General features: G+C 35.5%; 1 protein-coding gene across 2 annotated transcripts in view; it reads left to right on the forward strand.

Annotated features, from left to right (window-relative positions):
- The window catches only part of SUGCT (succinyl-CoA:glutarate-CoA transferase), a 1,135,530-nt gene that overhangs the window by 460,928 nt on the left and 647,532 nt on the right, over positions 1-27,070 (forward strand). For both annotated transcript variants that reach the window (XM_036246586.1, XM_036246587.1), the window contains exon 11: positions 3,392-3,489. In XM_036246586.1, coding sequence (XP_036102479.1) covers positions 3,392-3,489 — 98 coding nt within the window. The remainder of the gene's footprint in view (positions 1-3,391; positions 3,490-27,070) is intronic.

Genomic DNA, 27,070 nt, shown 5'->3' on the forward strand with positions numbered 1-27,070 from the left:
AGAGACTTCTTCATGTGTTGGGATCATAACTATTCTCTAGGTGCTTTAAAGTGTGCTGCCTGGGAAAAAATGAAATGATGTAAATGAAAGTATTTTATATATTAAGCACAAAAAAAAAACTGTCAAGTATTCCGACTAGATACTATTTTCCCTAAAATGAATAAAAAAGCATTTGTTTGTTTGAAAAAGAAAAATGGCAAGGAGGGAGGAAGAATACTGTTACTTAACCTTCATTTCCTTTTTTTTTAAATTTATTATTATTCTTTTTAATTCTTACCTGAGGATATTTTTACATTTTCTCTTCGGACAGAGTGGGAGGGAGAGAAAGAGAGACAGAGAAACATCAGTGGGAGGGAGACGCATCAATTGGCTGCCACCCACATGACCACAACCGGGGCTAGGACGAACCGCAACCAAGGTACATGCTTTTGGTCGGAATCGAACCTGGCACCCTTTGGTCTGCAGGCTGATGCTCTAACCACTGATCAAAACCAGCTAGGGCTTAACTTTCATTTCTAAGGATATTTCTATTGGATATAGAATTCTGGGTTGAGAGTTCTTTCCTTTCAGCCCTTTAAACATAATGTTTCACTTCACTCTGGGTTATGTAGTTTCTAACAAAAAAATCTGCAGTCAGTTGAGTTGGTGTTCCATCAGGAAATACATCATTTTGGGGGGGGAGTCCTTTCAAAATTTTTGTCTTGGTCTTTAGTTTTCACCATTAAGATTTTGATGTATTTGGGCATGAGTGAATTGGAGTTTATCCTTTTTGAAGTTCTATGAAATTATTAAATTAGTCAGTTTTTTTTTTTTACCAAATTTTGGAAGTTTTCAGCCTTTAATCTTTCTCCTCTCCTTCTGGGACTACAATAACATAAATATTAGACTTTTTGTTATTGTCCTACTGGTCCCTGAAGATGTGTTCTTTCTTTAACATTGGGGAGGGGACTATATTTTTCTCTGTTGTTTAGAATGAATAATTTTTAGTTATCTATTTTTAATTTTCTTGAATGTTTACTGTGCCATCTCCATTGTGCTATTGAGCTCACTTAGTGAAGTATTTTTTTTTTTTTAAATTTAGCTGTAGTTTTTCAGTTCTAAAATTTTTATTTGGTTCTTCATATCTTCTATTTATTTGCTGAACATTTCTATTTTTATTTAATTCTTTTAAAATGTATTTTTAATTATAGTTGACATACATTATTATTAGTTTCAGGTGTACATTATAGTGATTCAACATTTATATACCTTAAAAAGTGATCACAATCATGAGTTTAGTAATCACCTGTCACTGTACACAGTTATTATAATTTTATTGACTATATTCCCTGTGCTGTATATTACATTCCCATGAATTGTTTGGTTTATAACTGGAAGTTTGCACTGCTTAATCCCCTTCCCCTTTATTGCCCACCCACCTATCACTTCACTGCTAACAGCCATCAGTTCTCTGTACTACGAGTTTGCTTCTGTTTCATTTTGTTTGTTTTGTATTTTAGATATCATAGGATATTTGCTTTCTCTGTCAGACTTATTCCACCTAAAAAAAACCCCAAAAATCATCTGTTCTATTCTATATGATCCACATTTTTTCCCCATAGTTGTTGCATCAATCTACATTTTCACTAGGGTTTCTTTTTCTCTGTATCCTCACCAAAACTTGTTGTTTGTTGATTTATTGATAATAGCCATCTGACAGGTGTGAGGTGGTATCTCATTGTGGTTTTGATTTGTATTTCTCTGAAGATAAGTGATATTGAGCAACTTTTCATGTTTATTGGCCATCTGTATGTCCTCTTTGAAGAAGTATCTATTTACGTGTTCTGCCCACTTTTCAACTGGGTTGTTTATTTTTTCTGATGTTAAGTTGTCTGAGTTCTTTGTAAATTTTGGATATTAACCTCTTATCAGATGTATCACTGGAAAATGTCATCTCTCGTTCATTAGATTGTCTTTTTGTTTTGTAGATCTTTTCCTTTACTGTGCAAAAGCTTTTTAATTTGATGTATTTCCCTTTGTTTATTTTTCCCTTTTACCCCTTACCCAAGCATATATGTAAGAGAAAATATCACTAAGATAAATGTCCAAGATTTTACCGGCCATGTTTTCTTCTAAGAGTTTTATGGTTTCAAGTCTTATATTTAAATCTTTAATCCATTTTGAGTTTATTTTTGTATATGATGTAATAAGGTTGTATAGTTTCATTTTTTGCATCTATCTAATTTTTTAAACACCATTTATTGAATAGAATATTTTTACTTTATTGTATATTCTTGCCTCCTTTATCAAAGAGTAATGGATCATATAGGTGTGTGTTTATTTCTGGGGATCTCTTTTTTTGTAGTGTCATTATCTTCTTTTGGAATTAGAGTAATGCTGGTGTCATAAATTGAGCTTGTGAGCCTTCTCTTGAATTTTTTGGAATAGTTTGAGTTAATTCTCACTCCATTGTAAGATAACTAATGGATTGATTTTATTTATACTGTGGGAAACAAACGAAACCATTAAATGTTTATATTTAAAATAAGTACATTAATAGATGTAGTGAAGCTCTTTGTAGGCTACATGCTCTGACTCTAGTCTATAAATGTTCCTGACTTTCTAACACAACTGCCAAACTCAGCCTCCACATATTGTTTTTAAAACATTCATTCCAAACCCATTAGGTACGTCTATTATGGTCTTGTTAAGATAGCAGGATGTTGAATGGAATCTAAAATATAGATTTTATGTTTGTTGAATAGAAGCAAAAGGGGAAGTACATAAAACACTTTTATTTGTTATTCCTTCAGGGAGAGATATTAAAGAAAAATAGTGATACTTCTTTTGGAAGAATATCTTTTAATTTGACATTATTTCAATGGAGCATTTAGGGCAAATCTGTGTGTTTTGCCTTTATTTTTAGCACCTTGTACAACATCCTGGATAGAACTAGTGGGACAGATAACATTACTCATTTACATGTTGAACAAATAAGTAAAAGTATCTACAAGATATATGTTGATTAGAGGATTTCTGTAAGTGCAGACATGCCCTTATGATACTGGTTCTCAAAATTAGGTCAGTTTTATCTAATTTGTATCTCCCTACACCCTCTAAACAAAACTTATAGGGATCTTATAACTCCTTTTCTGTGCTCCCATATGTAAGCACATGCTCAAAGAGTAGTAAAAACTTATAAATAACAAACACGGTCACAGCACCACCAGTTCTATTGGCATGATTCTTCTCTCTAGTTCCCTTTGTTGCTCTATATCCCTCATTGAGAAAAGCATAAAGACCAGCAAGGAATAGTCTCGGGGAGAGAGTGGTAGGCCTTGAACACTAGTATTCACAGGCAGGTACATGAAAAACTTGTGAGTTATACATTAAAATTATTTTTTTCTTTTAGATCTTGAATTTGCCTGAACTGATTGATGACTGCAAGTATAAAACTAATCACCTTAGAGTACAGAATAGAAAGGAGCTTATTAAAATATTATCTGCACGGTAAGCTTGGATCTACTATTTGTACATTTAAGAATTGTTTCATTAGCATTTCTCTGGTATTTTGTGGTATTTTTATAGGCTTATTTAGATCAAGTTGAAATTTGTTTTCCATTTCACAAAACTGGTTAATGGGAAGATTAAGACTTTTAAAACTTTGAATGCATTTGAAACATTTTAATTGTCTTTTTAAGTACTGTCTTAACAATGATTGTGGCATGTTATCTGGGTTAGAATATGATAAACACCACCAACAACAGTAACAATAATAATTGAACATATTTTTGCCTTTACTGTGTTAAACACTCTACATACCTGATCTCTTTTAATCCTTACAATCATTCTGTGAGGTAAGTTTTATTATCCCCCTTTTTACAGAGAAGAAAACTGAGATGAATGGCAGTTAAGAGTTTCTTGGCTTTTCTAAACCCCTTCTGTGAAGTTTGTTGTGATACTTGAAAATGCCATATTGAGTTATGGGTCACAAAGCATTAATGCTAATTAATTAGAGTATTTGATTTCCACATTATTCCATTCACATTGGGTTATGCTTTTGTTTTGTTAAAACCTGTACCAGGTTGTCAAATTAGCCTCAGAAAATGGTAGTAATTCTAATTTTTTAAAAATCAGTTTCACTTGTTTATTTCTGCATTTCTAAATATATGAAATAGACTTTGTGGATTTTGCAGATCTATATGCCCACTTGAGTTGTTCTTCAGTATGTTCTTCATTATACCAATAAATTATGTACTGTTGTTCAAATACCATGTCTTATGAATTGAAAAAACACTTGTGTTTCTATGTAGTATATATCAAAGATCTTAGAAAATAAAATTTTGCTAGTATGATTTTTATTGTTGTTTTCTTTATATTTGAGGCTTTCTATGTGAATCAACATCCATTACCTTCTGGATTTTAAACATTTCTTCTCTGTACTGCCTGTATCTATTCCATGTATCCAAAACTCTTCAGTCCATGGGGGCTCTGTGTGTGGGACTGATATGCAGAGAATAGGGGAATGAGAATCAGCCTACCCTTTCTTAGTATTAGTTAACTATAACTCTGATTCTACTGCAAAGCCTGAATCCTCAATCATTAACCTTTCTCCACATGAGAACTAACTATTAATTCTGCTTTGCCAGCACTTTCATTATTTCAAGAACCTCACAGTTTAAATATTGGTTTCCTAAGTACTAAAACTTTTATTCCTTGCTAAATTATTTATAGAATTATGTTATGAAAAGACTTTTAGCAGCACCTGTCACAGATTAATTTCTATTTTTTCTCTTCAGGATGAATTAAATAATATCACCTTTTTTTTTTTTTTTTCCTACTCTTATATACACAGAAGGAGGATTTCAGCATTTTGGAACTCCTCAAGTTCTTATGTCTTCATTTGCACTTAATAAGGTTGAGGAATCAAAACAAGGAAGACACTAGTGAGTAGTCAGTCTTAAGAGAGATACTACTCAGACTGCAGGGGGAGCTCTTGTTGCTCAGAGGCCAGGTTCATGTGCTCTTGTTCTTGTATGCTGGCATTTTCTGATGCTTTCTTGTGATATACTCTTTAGTCTCTTCCGGTTCATATCTCTTCTCCTGTGTGGTGAGTTAAACAAACACCGATGACCAGGGAAGAATAGGATATGATTCATTCCCAGTTATAACCTTGTCATTTGTTTTTCTAAACAAGTGTCACTGGGTTCATTAGTACTGTCTACTGCTCAGCTTTCAGAAGTCTCTGTGAACCTTTCACAATTTACATTTTATGACTCTGGTTTTACTAGTATTTAAATGTTTAGTGGCTCTATGGCTCTCTGCTAATTATAGTATTAAATCTGGTCTTTTTAGTCAGACATCATGGTCTTGCATAATCTTATATGATCTTTCCTTTCTCTCTTTTCCTCAGTACAAGGCAGCACTCCAGCCCTACTCCCATTTGGTTTCTTGTGCTCTCTCTCTGAAATGCTTCCCAGACTTACTATTATTCTGAAACAGTCATGCTTCAAATCTAATTCTACAGCTTCATGAAATCATACTCAAATGTCTTTATTTGGGTTCCCAGTCAGAAAAAGAGGTGTCCTTCTGGCCTTGTATCCAGCCTATCAGTTATCAAACATAAATGGAATCTACAGAAGTTGTTTTGGGAATGATTTTGTTAAAGGTCTGCTCAATACATTTTTCCTTTCATTTGACAGCAATCTCAGAACTTGTAAATCATAGACATATTAGTTCCCAACCACAAAAGGAGGCAGGGTGAAAGGAAGGAAAGAAACATCATTTATATGATGCCAAGTGATTACTAAAAATGTATTATTAGTTTTTCTTTACAGATGAAAATCTGAAGTGTGGGGATGTTAGTCTCAAGGTTAGACCCATAGTGAATAGTTATTTAGAAAAGGTACTCAAAGGCTATACCTTTCCCACATATCATATCATGCCCCTGAAATAGTACCTGAAGTGTTATTGCATCCTTGTTTATTTAACTCAGTACATAGTTGTTAAGCACCAAGGATAGAGAACTAAATGAAACAAAGCAAATTGGTGAAAATAATGCAGGGAAAGTAAATGAGGAGTGCCACAAGTTGGGTGTGAGGCTGGCTATTACATTTAGACCAGTCATAACCTTTTTGATAAAGTGACATTTGTGCAGAGTCCTGAAGTAAATGATATAGGGATACCAGCAGATATCTTGAAGAAGCTTTCTAGGCAGTAGGTGCATGGTTGAAAGCTTAAAAGTAGCAAAGAGGACATTGTACTGGAACTCAGTAATCAAGGGTAAAAATGGGAGTAGGTGGGTCCAGAGAGAGAGTGAGAGAGGTAGCAGGCAAATCATGTTGCAAAAGTTGTGACTATATGATGAAGTAGTTTCTTAAACTTGCGAGAAAAAGGGATTATTTTGGTTATGAAAACTGTTTGCTTATCAGCAACTTCTATTTTCTAATTAATGAGTAGGCATTTTTTCCCCCACTTTTACTGAGATATAATTGACATATAACATGTATTAATTTAATATATGCAACATAATAATTATATATATGTATGTGTATGTGTGTGTGTGTGTGTATACACACACACACATACATATATACATAAATGGTCACCTCAGTAAGTTTAGTTAACATCCATCCTCTCATGTAGTTATATACTTTTATTCTTGTGATGAGGATTTTTAGGTCTACTCTCTTAGCAACTTTCAATATACAATTGAGTATGGTTAACTATAGTCACCATGCTGTATGTTAAATACCCAGAACTTTTTCATCTTATAACTGGAAATTTTTACATTTTGACACCTTCACCCATTTTCCCCACCCTAAAGAGATGTCTTGAAGGGGTTACTATACTTAGTAGAGTTCAAAGTCTTCCAGCAACTTAGAGTTAGCAAAACCTCCTTTTTTACCTGAAGAGACCTGAGGGACTCAAGGAACTCAATTGTACATGCTTCTTATTTATTAACAAATATTTATTGAACACTTAATATATGCCAGTAACATTTTTGAACACTAGGAATAGTGCTTAAAAAAACAACAACAAAAAAACGACAAAAGCCCTGCCCTACTGGACTTTCCTTAGAGCAACCCTTGCGGACTTTCTAGAAGACTTAAAACATTTTTTAAAGAATTTTTCTGTAGAGGATCCAAGATGGCTGCAGGGTAGGTAAAAGCTATACACACCTCCTCCAGGCTCCAAACTAGATTTACAGCTAAATTATAGAACAGTCAATCTGAATAACCAACTGAAGGACAGCTGAACAGGTGCATTATATTCAAAGATTTATAAAAGAAGCTACACAGAGACTGGTAAGGGCAGAGCAGTGAGACAAGAAAAAGTAATAAAAGACATCCAAATTGGAAACATGAAGTAGAACTATTATTATTTGCAGATGGTAAATAGAAAACCCTAATGACTCCACAAAAAAATGATTAGAACTCTAGTAAATGACTTTGGTAAGATAACAGGATACAAAATTAAAATCCAGAAATCAGTTGCATTTTCATACAGTCATAATGAAGTCTCAGAGAATTTAAGAAAATAATCCCATTTACTATTGCAGCAAAAAAAAAGGAGAACCAAGGAATAGATTTAACCAAGGATGTAAAAGACTTATACTCAGAAAATTATAGAATACTGAAGAAAGAAATTGAGAAAGACACAAATACGTGTAAGCATATACTGTTTTTATGGATAGGAAGAATTAACATCATTAAAATGTCCATACTACCCAAAGCAATCTATAGAATCTACACAATTCCTATTAAAATACTAATGGCATATTTCACAGATCTAGAACAAATATTCTAAAAATGTATATGGATCCACAAAAACACCTGAATAGCCTCAGCAATATTGAGAAAGAATAAGAAAGTTGGAGATATAACACTACCTAATATTAAATTATACTTAACAAGTCCACTGTAATCAAAAGAGCCTGATACTGGCATAAGAACAGGCATATAGATCAATGAAACAGAACGGAGAACCCAGAAATAAACCCATGCCTTTATGGTGAATTAATATTTGACAGAGGAGGCAAGAACATACAATGGAGTAAAGACTGCCTCTTCAATAAATGGTGTTGGGAAAATTGGACAGGTACATGCAAAAAAAAAAAAAATGAAATTAGACCAACAACATACAGTATATGCCAGAATAAACTCAAAATGGACAAGAACGTTAAATGTAAGTCACAAAACCATAGAAATCCTAGAAGAAATCATAGATAGTAAAACCTCAGACATCTCTCCCAGCAATATTTTTGCCAATATATCTCCATCAGCAAGGGAAACAAAGGGGGAAAAAAATTAAACAAATGGGACTACATCAAAACGGAAAGATTTTGCACAGTAAAAGAAACCCAACAACATGAAAACATAACCCACTGCATGGTAGAACATATTCACCAATGACACATCTGATAAGAGATTAATAGCCAAAATATATAAAGAATTTATGGAACTGAACACCATGAAGATAATCAACCCAATTAATAAAATAGCAAAGGATCTGAATAGACACTTGTCCAAAGAGGATATTCAGATGGACAATAGACATATGAAAAGATGCTCAATGTCACTAATTATCAGAGAGATGCAAATTAAAAGCACAATGAGACACCACCTCACACCTGTCAGAGTAGTTATCATTAATAAACCAACAAAGAACAGTGCTGGCAAGGATGTGGAGAAAGGGGAGCCTTCAGGCACTATTATTGGGGTTCAGACTGATACAGCACTATGGAAAACATTATGGAGTTTTATTAAAGAATTAAAAATGGAGCTACCTTTTGAGCCAGCAATTTCACTTCTGGGAATATATCCAAAGAAACCTGAAACACTGATTCAGTTGAATATATGCACCCTATGTTAATTGCAGTGTTATTTATAATAGCCAAGATCTGAAAACAGCCCAAGTGCCCATCATTAGATGAGTGGATAAACAAAGCTTTGGTATATTTACTCAATGGAATACTACTTGACTGTAAAAAAAGAAGAAAATCTTACCTTTTATGACAGCATGGATGAACCTCGAAATTATTATGCCCAGTGAAATAAACCAGCCACTGAAAGACAAATACCATATGATCTAACTTACAATTGTAATCCAATCAACAAAATAACAAAGAAAATGGAAACAGAAGCATAGATACATAGAACAGAGTGAAAGCTGTCAGAGGGGAGGGGCCTTGTAGGGCAACAGTAAGGCCATAGCCAGGGTTAATGGCGGTGTGAGGAGGTGGAAGTGAGCAAAACAGGGAGAAATGGGGATGAAAAGAAACTTGACTTTGGGTGGTGAGCACACAATGAAGTATGCAGATGATGTTTTATTGAAGTGTACACTTGAAACCTGTATGGTTTCATTAACCAATGTCACCCCAATAAATTTAATAAAATATAAAAAAAGAGCTCTTCCATAAAAACATTTATTGTGATATGTATAAGTAGTTAACTTATAAATAACTTATATAAACTTATATATATATATATTTATTTATTTTTTAATCCTCACCCGAGGACATTTTTCCATTTTTTGTTCAGGTAGAGTGGGAGGGAGAGAGAGGAACAGAGAGAGAGAAACATCGATGTGAAGGGACACATTGAGTGGTCGCCACCCGCATCGACCAGGGCCGGGGACAAACTGCAACCGAGGTACGTGCCCCTAGCGGGAACCGAACCGGGGTCTCTCAGGACCGCAGGCCGATGCTCCAACTGCTGAGCCAAACCGGCCAGGGCTAACTTTCTATATTTTATAGATGACATACAACTGTGCCTGTTAGTTATTTATTATCTTTTTGTCCTGAGCATGTTGATACACATGCTACAAATTTGTTTAGTATAGTTTTCCAATCATTTTTATACTAGAAGCATTGTTTTGGTAACAATAGGTACATTACCATGTGAGTAAATCATGTTTTTGCCTGTTGTCTGCTATTAAACATTACATTATAAATACTTTCATTTAATGCTCATAAATACTTTCCTTGGCCTACATTTTTATTTTAAAAAGTTATTAAAATATGTAAAACTGTAGAGGGAGTTGTGAAAGTGATTTTGCAGTGCAGACAGCTTTAAAAACAATTTTAGGAATGATGGACCAGTGTTTATTAAAAAAATAAAAACAGAAACAAAAGACAACGCTTACCCCCATCACCTAACTTTGTACAGCACTTTTAATAAAGGTTATTAATAGTGCTTAGTTTTGTTTTTGTTTTTACCAAAAGTGGATCTTCATAGCTCATATTCTAGACACTTGTTTCTCAGTGCTGACAAGAACTTGGAACTTTTGAATATTCCAGTTGCTTTATTCTATGCACTTGTGGTTGTATTCTCATAAAGAATGAAATCTTTTGTGCGTTCGTTAGTTGTTCTGCTGTGTTAATAGACTCTATGAAAAGCTTCAGTTTGGGCCTTTGAACTAAGTAAAATACATCCTGTGTCATCTTTATGGTCAGGTTTTTCAAAGCTTTAATGAGAGTCTTTGGCCTTCCTGAAAGCTGTTGACATATTTTTCTGTTAAACAACATCTATAATATCCTTAATTTTTATTTTTAGTAGAAAATAAAACTACTTCATATTTTATTTCTAATAGTTATCTCTTGACCCTTCTCCTTTCCCCCTTTCTTAAATCCTCATTTCAGTCCTCCTTTCTGCCATCTTTCCCTAACCCCATCTTCCTGTCCTTATCTTGTTTTTCACATTAGAACTGTCTTAAAATAAATAATATGTGAATATTATGTATCAACTTCCTAGTTAGGTTTTACTTATTTGCATGAAGGCTTCATTGAACAAGTGGTTTGCTTAGAGAATAAGGAGGATTTTATCAGTGACCACATTTGTGATATAATTTGGAAGGGTTGGAAGGAACCTTCAATCTATGGACTATAACCCTAATTTACACATAGTTTGCTAATTGTAGAGATTCTGCAATTACAGATGTTTTTGGCTTAAAAGTTTGTCCACTCTTAAGCTTTAAATAACACAAAAGAGTTAAAGCATGGACTCTTATTCCTTAGTGAAATAAAATTTCCCAGACCTTTTCCTTGGACTATACTTTAATGTGGAGAAGGAAGAGAAATCATCCAAGCACTGTTTGCCTAAGGTGGATGAAGAGCAGAATGAAAAGCCCCAGAGATTAGGTTCCTCTTACTGATACTTCTGCCAGGCTGGGAGGCTATGGAAGTCTCTTTTAACTCTAATTAATTCCTCCTCTCTCTAAACCTGGCAACAACTGACTCTCCCATGTCTACATGTTTTTAATATACATAGAGAAACTTACTGTTTTCTTCCTCTGAAACATTTTTTGTTGGACTAATATTCTCTTTCCCATATGATCACATTTAAAATCTCTTCTGCCAACCTCCCTCCTCCCCCAACTTTTATCAGTATCTTATGAGGCTACATTTCATGTAATTTATATATATCCTCAACCTACATTATTTAGTTTATTGTAACCTCCCTGCAATCATTCATAATGCTTTGAATCATATCATTGTAGATTTATCTGGCATACACTGCAAAAGGCTGATTTAGATAAATAGATCTGACATTTGGTGAGGGTCACGGTTGTTTTCTTATACATTCCATGGCAGCTCTGCCATTATCAGCTAATAGATGGTCCCTTGTAAAATGTCTGTGTTTTATGTGGTACATTTTCTGAATGTTGGTTAATTGGAGATGGATTTAAGTGGATATATGTTGTGACTATAAAATCAGCCGGGAGGGAACAAGAATGAAACACAGCCCTGGAATGCATCCTTTTGGCTTACAGAATGCAACTTCAAACAAGCTTCTCACGACCAGGGCTCTTTCCATTCTGTTAAAAATTCTTTGTGACAGAATCAAATGATAACTTTAAGTGAGTTAGGATGTAGTGGAATGTCATTCCACTCGATCCCCCCCACCCCCATTTTTTTTCAGAAGGTCTATAAAACATCCCACACTGTCTTTAGTAGAAAGAATTAGGTGGTAGTAGTGGGATATTTATATGTGTGTATGTTGGGGGGTGGTGATGGTGGTGGATGGGAGTTCAGTAAACTGTTTTCCTGGATAAAAAATTAATTTTCTTGTTTCTCTATTGAATCTTAATGTATATTTTTAGATATACTTTAGAGTTCTAAACACTTAGTGAGCTGGACAGAACTTTGGATATCATTGAATTTAACCCCATTCTAGGTGTAAGAACTAAGAATTTAACAGCATCATGGCCAGAGACCCCTTGAACTCTAGTAGGAGATACCACAAAGCCAATTCTAAAGGCCTTCCTATCGGGAGAGTATAGGTACAGCTATCCAGACTTTTCTGGCTGTCCTTGTTTTGCCCTTGACTTTTGAATTAAATAGATAATCTGGAGTTTGACTTGTTCTGCTATGACTCTGGTTTGCATCTCAGATTCCCAGACTCAGTCTTCCCTGCCCAACTTCCTGCCTGTGTTTAGCTCAGACTGAGTTCTCTTTGGCAACTACTTTGCCCCAACTTGGGTTCTATTCTTACCTCCTTTTAGCTTTGGTTTTCCAGCATAGGCCTTTCTTGGGTCTTTCATTTTACATCAACTAATGTTTCTAGTAAGAGCTGACCACCTCTCTTCCAATGCTGACAGCTGACATCCCTGCTGACTCGATTTCCAGCATCCTGCAGCATTCTCTAGTGAACATTTTCTCCTGACAATCTTCATCTGGAAAATCCACAGTAGTTTTGGCAAGCTACTCACTGCTTCCAGTTCCAGACTGGACCAACCTTGGTTCTACTTTAACATGTTTTTCCAGTATTACATAGTTCATTGGTGAGACTGAAATTAGAATTTTCTGATTATCAATGCATTTTCCACAATACTTACATAATAATTCCTTATTTTCCTTTTCTATGACTGAATTTTATGTTTTAAACAGTACTGGCTGGAAAAATAGAATAAATGAACATTCTGCCCCCACCCCTCGCTCGCTCCCTCTCTCTCTCTCTCTCTGTCTGTCTCTCTCTCACACATTTTAATCATTCAATTTATAAATTTACATTTTTCTTTCTTACATTATTTTTCTTTATTGAATTCTGAATTGTTTTTCTTTTCTCGTTTGCTAACTTTGGAAAATGAAAAATCCAGACTTTGGAATGTCTGAGTTTATTTAAGTCCCAGAACTTTCCAGTTTAATGAAGAGAAACAAAAAAAGAAAATCAGAATGCTGGCCTGGATCTTCCTGGCTTTGGGATTGGCCCCTTTTTGGTGGCCATTACTATAGACTGTACTTGGAAAATGAAAGTAATGGATGGTTCACAGCTACTTTAAATACATGAAAGTACAGAAATAAATTCTGAAATAAATTTAGAACTATCAGAAAGTTAGAAATTGAGAGAAACATAATTGTTTTATAAAATTTTAACATGCTGTTTTCTAACAGAGATTAAGAAAAGAATATAGGACATATTTGATATAGTTAATGAGTTAGAAGTAGTAGATACATGTCACACTTGTATACCTGTGAACAGAGAGCATATATTCTTTTCTAGTTTCTGTGAAACATTTACAAACACCAATTACAGATTAGGTCACAAAGAATACCTTAATAAGCTTCAAAAAAGAAATATGAAATACAATGAAACATTCCAGAAATTAATAAGTAATTTAAGCCCTGGCCAGTTTTTCTCAGTGGTTAGAGCATCGGCCTGCGGTCCAGAGAGACGGGAGTTCGTTTCTCGCTAAGGGCAAGTACCTTGGTTGCAGTTTGTCCCTGGCCCAGGTTGGGTCCTGTGGGAGGCAGCCAGTTGATGTGTCCCTTTCATATCGATGTTTTTTTTCTCTCTCTCTCTCTTCCTCCCACTCTAGCTGAACAAAAAATGGAAAAATGTCCTCAGGTGAGGATAAAAAAAAAGTAATTTAAATATACAAGCATAGATATAACTATAAAACAATGTTGTAAGCCACACACAAAAAAGGGGGGGTGGATAAAAATGTAAAATACTAAGTAACTATTGTCTTACAGCATACCACCCTAAAACTTACTGCTTTAAAATGAGTTGGGAAGTTTTTTCTTAAAGGACTAGACAGTAAATATTTTAGGCTTTGCTAGAACTCTATGATTGTAGCAAGATAGCAACCATAGATAATACTTAAGTGAGAGTGTGACTTTGTTCCAGTAGAACTTTATTTATGGACACTGAAATTTGACTTTCATAGTTTTTATGTCTTATAAGATATTCTTCTTTTGATTTCTATTAGCCATTAAAAAATGTAAAATCCATTTTTAGCTCAAGGGTTCTACAAAAACAGAGCAAATGTGGCCCATGTGGCCACTGTTTTTGAGTCCCTGTTTGAAAACAATGATTTATTATTTTTTATATTTCTGAGTGTTTTCTTGTGGCACTGCTGGATTTGGAAAGTTCCAGTTATGTAGTTTTTTTCAGCTAGATGGTTATCTGGACTGGAAAGTCTAGGATGGTTTCTCACATATCTGGTTGGTGATGGCTTTTGGCTACATGGAGTGACTTGGTTCTCTTCCTCATCTTTTTTATTCTTTAGGCTGAAGAAGCCTTCTTACATGGTGGTCTTTGAACACTTATTCACAGGGCAAAAACAGAAGCTACAAGGTCTCTTGATATCTGGGCTTTAGAACTAGCACAATGTCTCTTCCATCACATTTTATTAGATAAAGTGAGTCACAAGTCCAGCCCAAATTCAAACTGAAGACAAATAGTTTATTTTTCTAGAGAATTTCTTACAACCTTAATATACTAATGTGTATTATGAATCCTTATGGAGAAACAGTAAGTAGTGATTTCCAAACTTATACTACTAGAGAAACTTTCTTTTCTCCTCTTATTTTACTATCCCCAACATCTATTAACATATCAAGGAATGCTAGTGTGCCTTGGAACACAATTTGGGAAATTACAGTATATAATTTAATATATTTTAAGAAAATAAATACTAAAATAATATCAAATATATATATGTGTGTGTGTATATATCAATAAACATATTGATATTTATATCAATAAACATTCTCTGGTGAGGATACAATTTTTAAAAAATTACATTTAATAAAAATTTATAGCTAATAGAGTGTGTGTGTGTGTGTGTGTGTATATATATATATATATATCAGAATCACCACGGCAGTTAAGCAGAACTTATCTCAGGTATTAAAGTTGTAGGAAACCTAGGAGTTAAATTTGCATAGGAGTTCTGAATTTTACTGATATATTTTATGAGCATTATATAGTTTTTGTACTAGACTGGATTATATTAATGCCAGAACAAAAGGTATATATATTCATTCAAGAGACATTGGAAAGATTATGGATCTTCACAAGATTTTTCTAGGGTTTGGGAAATACTAAATCCAGAGAGGGGGCTAGAAATTGAGAGAGAGAATAAAGTTGATCCCTGAATGCACACTAACAAGTTCAGGTTGTTCACTAAAATTATTACACATGTTAAACTAAAGGAAGAATGTACTAAAAATGGTACTACATATGACATTAAAACAATAGGCCATGGCCAGATGGCTCAGTTGATTGGAGTGTTGTCCCACACACCAGAAGGTTGCAGGTTCTATTCTTGGCCGTGGTCATTGTGGGTTTCATCACCAGTCAGGGTGCATACGAACAGGCAACTTATCAATGTTTCTCTCTCACATTGATCTCTCTCTCTTTCTTCCTTTCTCTCTGAAATCAATAAACATATGATCTGGTGAGGATACAATTTAAAAAAAAAATACATTTAATAAAAATTTATAGCTAATAGAGTTAGCATGTACTAAAGACAAAAGCACTGTATAAAAAAACAGTGCTTTTGCCCTGGCCGGTTTGGCTCAGCGGTTAGAGCATCGGCCTGCGGTCCGGAGAGACCCGGGTTTGGTTCCCGCTAAGGGCATGTACCTTGGCTGCAGTTTGTCCCCGGCCCTGGTTGGGTCATGTGGGTGGCAGCCACTCGATGTGTCCCTTTCACGTCGATGTTTCTCTCTCTCTCTCTCTCTTCCTCTCTCTCCCTCCCACTCTATCTGTGCAAAAAATGGAAAAAAATGTCCTCGGGTGAGGATAAAAAAAACCCCAAAAAAACACAGTGCTTTCCAAACTAATAAATAATGTAATGGAGAGATTGCGTACATGTTTAACAACAGCAACATCAAGTAAAAAATGCCTGAGGACAATGGTAACAAAATATATATGGGGCCCGCACGAAAGAACTATAAAGATTTCTTGGCTAGGGATCTAAATATTGTAAAAATGTCCATTTTTTCTCAATATTTTTTAAAAAATGTAAATATTTTAACAGGGTAATTTTTGAAATTTAACAAATTCTAAACTTTATCTTTGAGAATAAATAACTAAATAAATTTCTTTCAATGTTGAGGATGATATTCCCTACTATATACTAGAACAACTCCAATATTTTAACACCGTAGATAAATTGAAAAAAATAACAAGGTGGGGAACATATTTGTAACAATAACTACAGATGATAGTTATTTTACAAAGAGAACAGTATATATATTATATAGTATATATATAACCTCAAATAGCCTCAACAAATTAACTTGAAAAATAATTTTTATAAACTGAAATCCTAATGTCAAATTAATGTATTAAAAAGTATTTAGTCTTACTAGTAATTAAGTAATTTTTCTCTTTTTTATTATCAATATTTACTTTTTAATTCCTCATTTTAAAACATAATTAATAATGCTCATCATCACTAATCATCAGAGATATGCAAAATAAAACAACTGTGAGGTATTATCTCACACCTGCCAGAATGGCCACCATCAACAAATCATCAAACAACAAGTGCTGGCGAGGGTGTGGAGAAAAGGGGACTCTAGTACACTGCTGGTGGGAATGCAGACTGGTGCAGCCACTATGGAAAACACTATGGTGTTACCTCAAAAAATTAAAAATTGAATTGCCATTTGATCCATTGATCTGACTTCTAGGAATATACCCTAAGAAGCCTGAAACACCAATCAGAAAGAATATATGTACCCCTATGTTCATAGCAGCACTATTTACAATTGCTAAGATCTGGAAATAGCCCAAGTGTCCATCAGTAGATGAATGGATAAAAAAGCTGTGGTACATATACACAATGGAGTACTATGCATATGTAAGAAAGAAAGATATCCAATCCTTTGAGATGACATGGAGGGACCTGGAAAGTATTATCCTAAGTGAAACAAACCAAGCAGAGAAAGACAAATATTATATGATCTCTCTTATTTGTGGAATATAATAAACATAACAGTCTGAAGGACAGGGTAGTCGCAGAAACGTGGAAGTAGGGTACAGACTGACAATCCCCAAAAGAGACGACGTGGGGAGATAAACATTAGAACTTATATGCATGAATGCATAACCAATGGACATGGAGAACAAAGCTGGGGACAGGGTGGGGAGGTGGGGGAGGGTGTCAATGGGGAAAAAGGAGAAACACCTGTAACAAAAGAAAAAAATGGGCAGAGGACCTGAGTAGACATATATTCCAAGAGGACATACATGTGGCCAACAACATATGAAAAGATGTTCAGCATCATCAGGGAAATGCAAATTAAAACTAAAATGAGATATGTCTTCACACTTGTTAGAATGGCTATCATTAATACATCAACAAATAACAAGTGATGGCAAGGATGTGTATAAAAGGGAACCCTAGTATACTGTTGGTGGGATTGTAAATTGGTAAAGCCACTATGTATGACAGTATGGAAATTTCTCAAAAAATTAAAAGTAGAGCTCCTAAATGATTCAGCAATTTTAAATGTAGGTATTTATTTGAAGAAAAACAGAATAATTTAAAAAGATATATGCACCTTTATTTTCACTGAAACATTACTAGTAATAGCCAACATATGGAAGCCACCTAGATGTCCATCAATAGATGAATGGTTGAAGATATGTAAAAAGAATGAAATATTTCTATTTGCAACAACATGGATATACTTAGAGGGCATTATACTAAGTGAAATAAGTCGGACAAAGACAAGTTCCTGTATGATCTTCCTTTGTGTGGAATCTAAAATAACAAAACATATGAATAAACAAGACGAAACAGAAATAGAAGCATAGATATAGAGAAAAAGTTGATGGTTGACCAAGGGGAGAGGATAGGGGGTAAAATTTTTAAAAAATACTCATTTAGGAATATTGTACATTTCCTAAAATTAAAGTTACTGACAATTTTTATAAGAAGGGAAATATGCATTATATAATATTAATTTTAAGATGAAAAATTATAGAATATATTAACACCACCAAAAAGGAAGGACACCAGAGTAGAAGTATACCTAAATATTAACTTTTGTCTCTGGACTGAATTATAAGTAAGATTTATTTTCTCATCTTTATTTTTTTGTCTGTTTTCAAACTTTCCTAATATGAACATCTTAGCAATTAATGAATTAATAAAACTGACAAATAATCTTGCAATACACACTAATTTTTCAGAGAGCAAACAACATAATTCCAAAAATAACTAAAAAGCAAAAAATTCTGTGCTCTGATCTAGGTGGTAAACATACCTGAAATTTTATTATAAGCTTTTGGTCATTGAAGGCTAAGAACAGCACAGAACGTAGAGGTCAAAATAAGGGGAAGAAGTTATGCCTTATGTTATTAATTCATGTACTTAATTTCACTTTATGTGAATATCAAAATAGAAGGTATCTTTGTCTTTTATCTAACTTTTATGTTATTTTGGATAAATATCTAGATTTTTATAATAATCTATACATTTTACTTGTTTTCAGTTATAATTTTCTCCCTTAAAAATTCATTGAGAAAGTTGTATATGTTCTTTGCTTTGACTTTTGGAAGAGGAAATGTAAACTTGGTTAAGAGGGAAAAGGACCAAGTCTTTTGTTTGTGTGTTATAAAACTTTTCAATTTTTGCCCTGGCCGGTTTGGCTCAGCGGTTAGGCCTGCGGTCCTGAGAGACCCGGGTTCGGTTCCCTCTAAGGGCGCATACCTCAGTTGCAGTTTGTCCCTGGCCCTAGTCGGTTGTGTGGGTGGCAACCACTCGATGTGTTCCTTTCACATCAATGTTTCTCTCTCTCTCTCTCTCTCTCTGTTCCTCTCTCTCCCTCTCACTCTACCTGAACAAAAAATGAAAAAATGTCCTCGGGTGAGGATAAAAAAAACAACAAAACTTTTCAATTTTCAGTGGCAGAGAGAGTTTGTTTGTTTTTTATCCTCACTCGAGGACATTTTTTCATTTTTGTTCAGATAGATGGGAGGAAGAGAGAGGGAGAGAGGGAGAGAGAGAGAGAGAGAGACAGAGAGAGAAACATAGACGTGATAGAGACATCGTGAGTGGCTGCCTCCCGCACAACCCCAACTGGGGCCAGGGACAAACTGCAACCGAGGTACGTGCCCTTAGCGGGAACCAAACCCTGGTCTCTCTGGACCTCGGGCAAATGCTTTAACTGCTGAGCCAAACCAGCCAGGGCGGGAGAGAGAATGTTTTGATGCAACACAGTCCACCAGTGAATTTTGTGTGACATAAGTAGCAGAATCTACTAACAATTTATGCATACTTTTTTTTTATGGTAATTTATTGCATACTTATTTTGTATTGCATACATATTACATATGTATTTTAACAGTAACCACATGAAGCATGTTAAAGCAACAAGTGCATGAAAAAGCTGTATGTTTGAGAAATATCAATAATTTTATGATGGTTATTTTCTTTTTCTATGAATTAAGTGGGTTTTTTTTTATATGCTGTATTAATGAATAGTATAGGATGTAGGATTGTTTAGCTGAGAGAAGAGAGAATTTGGTAGAAGGGCATGACTATTGTTTTAAAATATTAAAGGACTATTATGGAAAAGAACATGGCATGAGGCTCCTCAAGATTCAACAAGGATCAATGTGAGGTGCTACCCTCCCGCATCTGTAGGCAAGGACAAGCACAGGCTTTATGTACTGGATCTGCTGGGGGTTTCAGCCACACCAAGGCCTGGAAACTCAACACTTCCTTTCTGCTGAATCTAGTGTCTGCTCAGCTGCCACTATAAAGAGTCAGAAGTGTCTGCTCCTAAGGCACAGGAGAGGACTAGGACCCTCTTGGGGCAGGTCACACTCTGCTGAGGACAGGCAGGGTTGGCTATACCAGGCTGCATGACAAGAGGCAGCAGCGGCCAGGCAGAAGTGGACCTCATGACAGCCAACTGGCTGACTGCTCTTTGGGCCTGCTTAGGTCCATCTTTAAGGGGGCGGGTGTCAGACAAGGGGATGACACACAAATTCCAGGCAGTATGTCCTCTACTTTGGTGAACGATGCTAACATCTAGGTATTCCCTCTGAGACTTTGTTCTCAAAAAAAGAGCAAAGCCAGTTTCTGGTTCCACTCCCACCCCATTTTATCAGTTGGCTGGGGGCTTGGGCTGTCGTCAAGGGACAGACACTGTTCCACCTGGGGTTAGACCAGAGACTGACACCCAAAGAACAAATGAAGCAAATACAAGGGGCTCTGTTTGCTTTTTCTTTCCTTGTTTTGTTTTGTGTTTTTTAAAACCTAAGTATGCAGATTCTGAGACAACAACATGGGCAGCGTCATTCTTCCACAGAACCCAGAAGGCCAAGAGGAAGTGCCCTGGCCAATTTTGCTCAGTGGTGAGAGTATTGGCCTGTAAACCAAAGGGTAGAGGGTTTGATTCCTGGTCAAGGGCATGTAACTGGGTTGCAGGTTCGATCCTGGCCCTGATCTGGGCTGTGTGGGAAGCAATCAATTGATGTGTCTCTCAGCCATTCAGCCATTGATGTTTCTCTCTCTCTCTCTCTCTCTCTCTCTCTCTCTCTCTCTCTCTCTCCCCACCTCCCTTCCTTCCACTCTAAAAAAGAAGAGGAAATGGATATTTTGTTGTGTGCATGTTGTCTTCTCTCCTCTGTGGGCAGGTGGCATCGTCAGTCACCTCTCCTCATCCAGTGAATCAAAAATGACCACCCAGGGCACATCACTCCTTCGGGCCCTTGAACCATTTATTGGTGCATAGCTGGTTGTAAATGAACCGGCTTCAGAGAGGCTGTTGTCCTAGTTCCTGGTTCCTGTGTCCCTTGGGTTGGCCAGCCTTTCTGCCTTCACGTCTCAGACTAAGGCTACCTGTGAGCCCTCAGACAGCAAGAGGTTGAGGTAGCCAGGGCTGCGTCTAATGCCTCCCTCCTCTGAACTCTGAAGATGTTAAAGCTGTCAGCCACCCTCCTTAATACTCCCTGATGGCTTGAAACAAGCTGATATTTATCTGTGTCAAATTTCAGGGAAAGGGTTCTCTAAGAGGGATGTGGCCTGGTGTAATCCAACCTGGCCCTCGGTTTCTGGAGATGGTACAGCAGAAGGTAGGGGCTTGGGGCCCTGTGGGAACTGCTATACTCTTAGGGAGAATTTTCGGTAGTCTCACATCCCCCCCCCCCCCCCCCTCGCCCAGACAACAAAAACAAGATAGGTTGGTAGCTCTTTCAACCAGCTTTCCAGGTTTATGCCACTTCAAAGTTTCTACCCAAAAGTCTTGCCTGATTTAGAAAAGAATAAAAAGCTAACTAAGTTTTAAAAAATGGATCAATGTGAGGAAGCTTGGAGAGGCAGATCCTAGGATGAATGTGAATGATTGTCTTTTAACATTTACAAGATTAGTTTTCATCTGGAAGGAATTTTAGAATCTCAGTCAAACAAAGGAGGCTTGTGTGGGTGGGGCTAGGAAGGATGGAGAAAGAGCAGAGACTGGGAAGCTGGAGTCCTTATTTAGAGATTTATAAATGTGAGGTGAATTGCTACTGAAAGTACTGTCTACCCTGGCAGAGCATTCCTGTACTGTATACATGTAAAAGCAGGTTGGGTGACCATTCTTCTGGGCTTCGAGTGTTGGAGGAAATTGCCAGTAAAAATAATTTTATCTTTGGGATGCTTTGAAATCAAATATAGCATTTTATAGCCTATAACTCTTTTTCTTTATACCATTTTTACTTAATCTATTGTGTACAATAACAACATAAATGTTTTCTTTTCTGAGACTGTTCATTCATGGAAGACACCAGATGAGGAAATGGATAAATTTGGGAAGCAGTCTATATTTTAATACAGTATAGAACTGGATTAAAAGTAATGGAAAGATGCCTGTTGGTCAAAGGATAAGATATTGATTTTGGCCAGGAAAAATAATAAAAATTGAATCATGAATGAGTATCTTTTGAGTTCCAAATGACATCTGATTAGCAGTCTATAATGAAGCTTCTTCAAATATCTTAAAAATAAAACCAGTAAACTTCAGGTAAGACGGTGGTGTCAGAGGGAGCATAGTTTTTGTATCTTCCCAAATGTTCATATAAAAATAGATAGAGCTACTAGAGAACAAAATGGTAAAAATTATGGAAAACATTTACAACAGAATGGCAAAGAATCTACTTAAACCTCAAAGTAAGAGTGGGAACAAATCATCAAAAACAATAAGACAGGCACAATATGAGCATTTGTAAGGGAAAAAATAGAACAAAACATTGGGGTCTCTAATAGGCCAGAGAACAAGTGTAAAATAGCCTATAGGTATTCTTTGGAAAGCATGGGGCAAATTTGACAATAGCTAAGAAGTGAGTGCAAGAGATTCCTGGTAATACCTGAAGAGATTGGGGCAGTATAGGTCTATGAATTTTTTGTTGTTGTTGTTGTTGCTGTTATTAATCCTCACCCGAGGATATTTTTTTCATTGATTTTTTTTTTTTTTAGATAGAGTGGAAATGAGGGGGTGTGTGGGGAGAGAGAGAGAGAGAGAGACATCAGTGTGAGAGAGAGACATCAATTGGTTGCCTCTCACACAACCCTGATGGGGCCAGGGATTGAACCTTTAACCCAAGTACATGACCTTGACTGGGAATAGAACCCAAGACCCTTCGGTCAGCAGGCTGACACTAACCGCTGAGCCAAACAGGCCAGGGCAGCTCCAAAAGAGGTCTCCACACAGAAACACTGCAGTTAGTAAGATGAAAATTAAGCTTTATATGGATGAGACGTAAAGATAGAAAACATACATATACAAGTGATAGAAGAGAATAGACTCAAGAAGTTTTGAAAAGCAATTTACCATGTATATATATTTTTAACACAACACAAAAGCATCAAAGAGGGATTTCTATGATGGAAGAAGGCTATTTGAACAAAGTCTCCTTCTAAAAGTTCAGGAAAATCTAATTTGACATAAATAAGAGAAAGTAAAAGAAAAGTATAGAGATCAAATTCTATCCTAGATTATTATAAGATATAAGCAGAATAATATCCTTATAGACTTCTCGATATTATGTTTGTATTGATGCTGCTTAAGCTGTGTGGATAGTCACAGCAATGCTGATCAGGTCAAAGACCATTATATCACCTACACTTCATTTTACATTTTAGTATAAAAAATAAAATATGTTTCTGAACAGTGAATCATTATTTCTACAGATCAGAATTGATGTGGTAATAATTAGTGTGGATTTAAGACATAGTGGCTACTTAGCCTAGTAAGTGTCTTATTGTGTTTAAGAGTCAGTTGTATGAAAAGTACTGAATGACCCTGAAATAGAAGGCAGTGATTGGGTTTCTTAAATGTACTCTTACTCTACTTTGTGTGGCCTGTGAAATGACATGTAGTCAATTCACTAAGAGAGCTAGTGAATGCTAGGAGAAAAAAGATCTCTTTACCATAATTTATCAGTAATATGTAGAGATAAATACCTAAGAGGAAATGAGGTCTGAGGAAATTACAGGAAATATTAAATTTGTGAGTCTGTTTACGGTACAAAGACCAACGAATTCCAGCTGTTTTTCTTTGGGTTATGGAAGTGTCACAAGACTGTTTATAGTTACTGCATTGCAGTCTACAGCCTGGATCTTATGGAATCTCTTTGGTTGGGTTTCGGTTTACTTAGATTTGCCCAAAGAGACATTTCCTATTTGCAATACACTTATGGACTATAGCCTGAACCAAGTTTTTATTTCCAAACTTCTATTTTAATTTCTTCTCCCTTCTTGCCAACAGTTTTCCTCCCCAGAAATGTTAGCATAATTGTATTTATTTAACACTTATGTAGCACCTGTTTGTACTATTCTAAACACCTTCAAAGTATTAATACATTTAATTCTGCATGACAAGCTTAGGAGCTAGATAGATATTTTTTAAACCAACTTGAAAAGCAATCGTAAAGGCCAAACAATAATGATTTATATGTATAAAAAATAGTAGTGTCTGTATGAAAAAGTAAATAAAGCTAAAGACAATCTGTAGACTAGGAGAAGAAATTTGAAATGCATATAACTAGTAAAGGATTTGTATCTAGATCATGTTGACTCTGAGAATGAAAATATCTGTTGAGAAAGGCTCCTAGTGGCTAACTGTTCCCAAGTTTAAAAACAGAACCTAGCAGTCATTTCTGAACAGGGATCTCACACTTACTACACTTCAGGAGGAGGCTGCACTGAACTGCCTGCATCTCTCACTGAACTGGCTGCTTGTACTATGTTTCTGTTGTCTGAGCTGAAAATTATAAAGGAGATCCTAGAATCATAAATAAACCACTGGGATGAAGATCTGACTGCTCTAATTGACGCTGTGCAGCCATATTCTCATTTGCGTCGTTACTGACCAGAGAGGATCCATTCTAACTAATTAGAACAGTAGTTTTTGGACCAATTAAACTGTGAGAATTTGAAATTCTCACTTGTATGAGAATGGACCAATCAGGAACCAGAGGTGAGGATATCTCTCTATATGTCAGGTCCCTTGTAGCTTCAAGAGTGCACTTTCAGTTTCCACCAAAGACTGTTTCCCCTGCTGGACCTGTAACAACTGAGTTGTCTTGCCTGAGCAGAGTAGAGTAGAGTGGAACTGCAACACTAGAGTAGAGTGCAACAGAGCTAGCTGTCTTGCTTGTGTAGAGCAAAATGTAGCTGAACTGCAACATTGAGGCTGAGTTGCATCACCAAGATCACCTCACTCCAGGTCCAAGAACAGGATATAACCCTTGTAAACATTTATGTACCAACAATGGACACCTAAATATAGTGGAACTTCAGTTCTCGAAATTCATTCATTCTGGAAGGCTGCTCAAGAAGCGATTTATTAAAAAACTAAATTATTTTTTCCCATTAGAAATAATGTAAATGGAATTAATTCATTCCATACCCCCAAAAGAATCCCTGTTTTAACCTTTCTTATATACAGTACATGTCTAATGTACTATTTAATCTATAAACAAACACTTTGTTTATTAAATTTAGTGAACCACCCCCTACCAGTCTCAACTGAATCACTTTCAGCACTCATTCCAGAGGTGTCTTCAGGAGGTCATTTTGCAGCATCTTCACTTTGTTACTGCCTCCAAAATGCTGTCACTGGCTAACTGCTTTTTGTTTATCCAAACCAGCAACAGTTATTTACTTCTTCAGTTGCCTGTGATCCTTGTTTCTTTCACACCCTTAGCAACATTAGCACTCCTGATGGCCTGTTTATATTTTAAAATTGTGTTAATTGTCCATTTTGATAGTAACAGAAGCAAAAATATTCACAGCACAATTTCCTGAGGTGTTAACAACCTGAGGTTTAGAGGTAAACTGACTCATACTGGTGCATTCTCTCCTTTGTTTGTGTCCTGAGAGATGCTTTTTGTCATGCTGATGAATCAGCAGGAAAAGGTTGTTAGGTCAAGAACTGATTTGTGTAACAATGGAGACATTTTTTCATGAACAGTTTGGTTGAGAAATGAATTTTTCTAGATGGGAGACATTTAAGAACCAACGATTGTATATAAAGAAATATTGATGGATATAAAGGGAGAGATTAACAGTAATGCAGTCATAGTAGAGGATTTTAGCATCCCATTGACATCAATCCATAGGTCTTCCATACAGAAAATCTATAAGGAAACAGTGGCCTTAAATGACACATGAGATCAGCTGAATTTAATTGATATCTTCAGAGCATTTTACCTCAAAGCAACAGAATATACATTTTTTTCAAGTGCACATGGAACATTTTCTAGGATAGACCACACGTTAGGACACAAAACAAGTTTTAATAAATTTGAGAAAATTGAAATCATATTAAGTATCTTCTCTAACCATAATGCTATAAAACTAGAAATCAATCATAAGAAAAAACTGAAAAACACACAAAGACATGGATGCTAAATGTCATGTTACTAAACAGTGAATGGGTTAACAATGTGATGAAAGACAAAATGAAAAGATACCTCGAAACAAATGAAAATAATAACAACCCAAAATCTATGGGACACAGTGAAAGCAGTCCTTAGAGGAAATTCATACCATTAATTCAGGCCTACTTTAAGAAACAAGAAAATTCTCAAATAAACAATCTCACTTTATACTTAAAGGAACTTGAAAAAGAACAACAAACAAAGCCCAAAGTTAATGGAAGAATAGAAATACAGTCAAACCTCAGTTCTTAAACATCTCCCATCTTGAACAATTAGCTTTTCAACCTGACAACTTTTTCATGCAGATACATATATGATTAGTCACATGTTTTTCAGGAGACAAATAAAGGAGAGAACATGTGAGTGTGAGTCAGTGTACCATTAAACTTCATGTTTTGAACATCTCAGAAAACTGTGCTGTGAATATTCAATAAAAATAAAATTTTTATTTTTACTTAGTTTTGGAATAGCCTTCCAGAATAAATTAAGTTCAAGAACCGAGGTTCCACTCTACTACAGATCAGAGAATTAATAAATGAAATAAAGTCTAAAAAAACAGAAAACAAAACTAATGATCAAAGAAACAAAGAGCTGGATATTTATATGATAAATAAGACTGAATAACCTTTAACCAGACTCATCAAGAAAAAAAAGAGAGCAAACCCAAATAAATAAAATAAGAAATGAAAAAGGTGAATTAACAACTGACACCTTAACAACAAAATACAAAAGGATTGTAAAAAAAATATTGAGGACTTCCAGTCAAGATGGCAGAGTAGGTAAATGCAGTATCACCTTCTCTCAAACTACATTAAAGTTACAATTAAACTACAGTTGTAATTCAAAACCACCTGAAATCAAGTTGAATGGAAGTCCTGCAACAATGAAATTAAAGAAGAGGCCACATTGAGACTGGT

Source organism: Molossus molossus, unplaced genomic scaffold, assembly GCF_014108415.1.
Source record: "Molossus molossus isolate mMolMol1 unplaced genomic scaffold, mMolMol1.p scaffold_m16_p_7, whole genome shotgun sequence".
Lineage (NCBI taxonomy): Eukaryota > Metazoa > Chordata > Mammalia > Chiroptera > Molossidae > Molossus > Molossus molossus.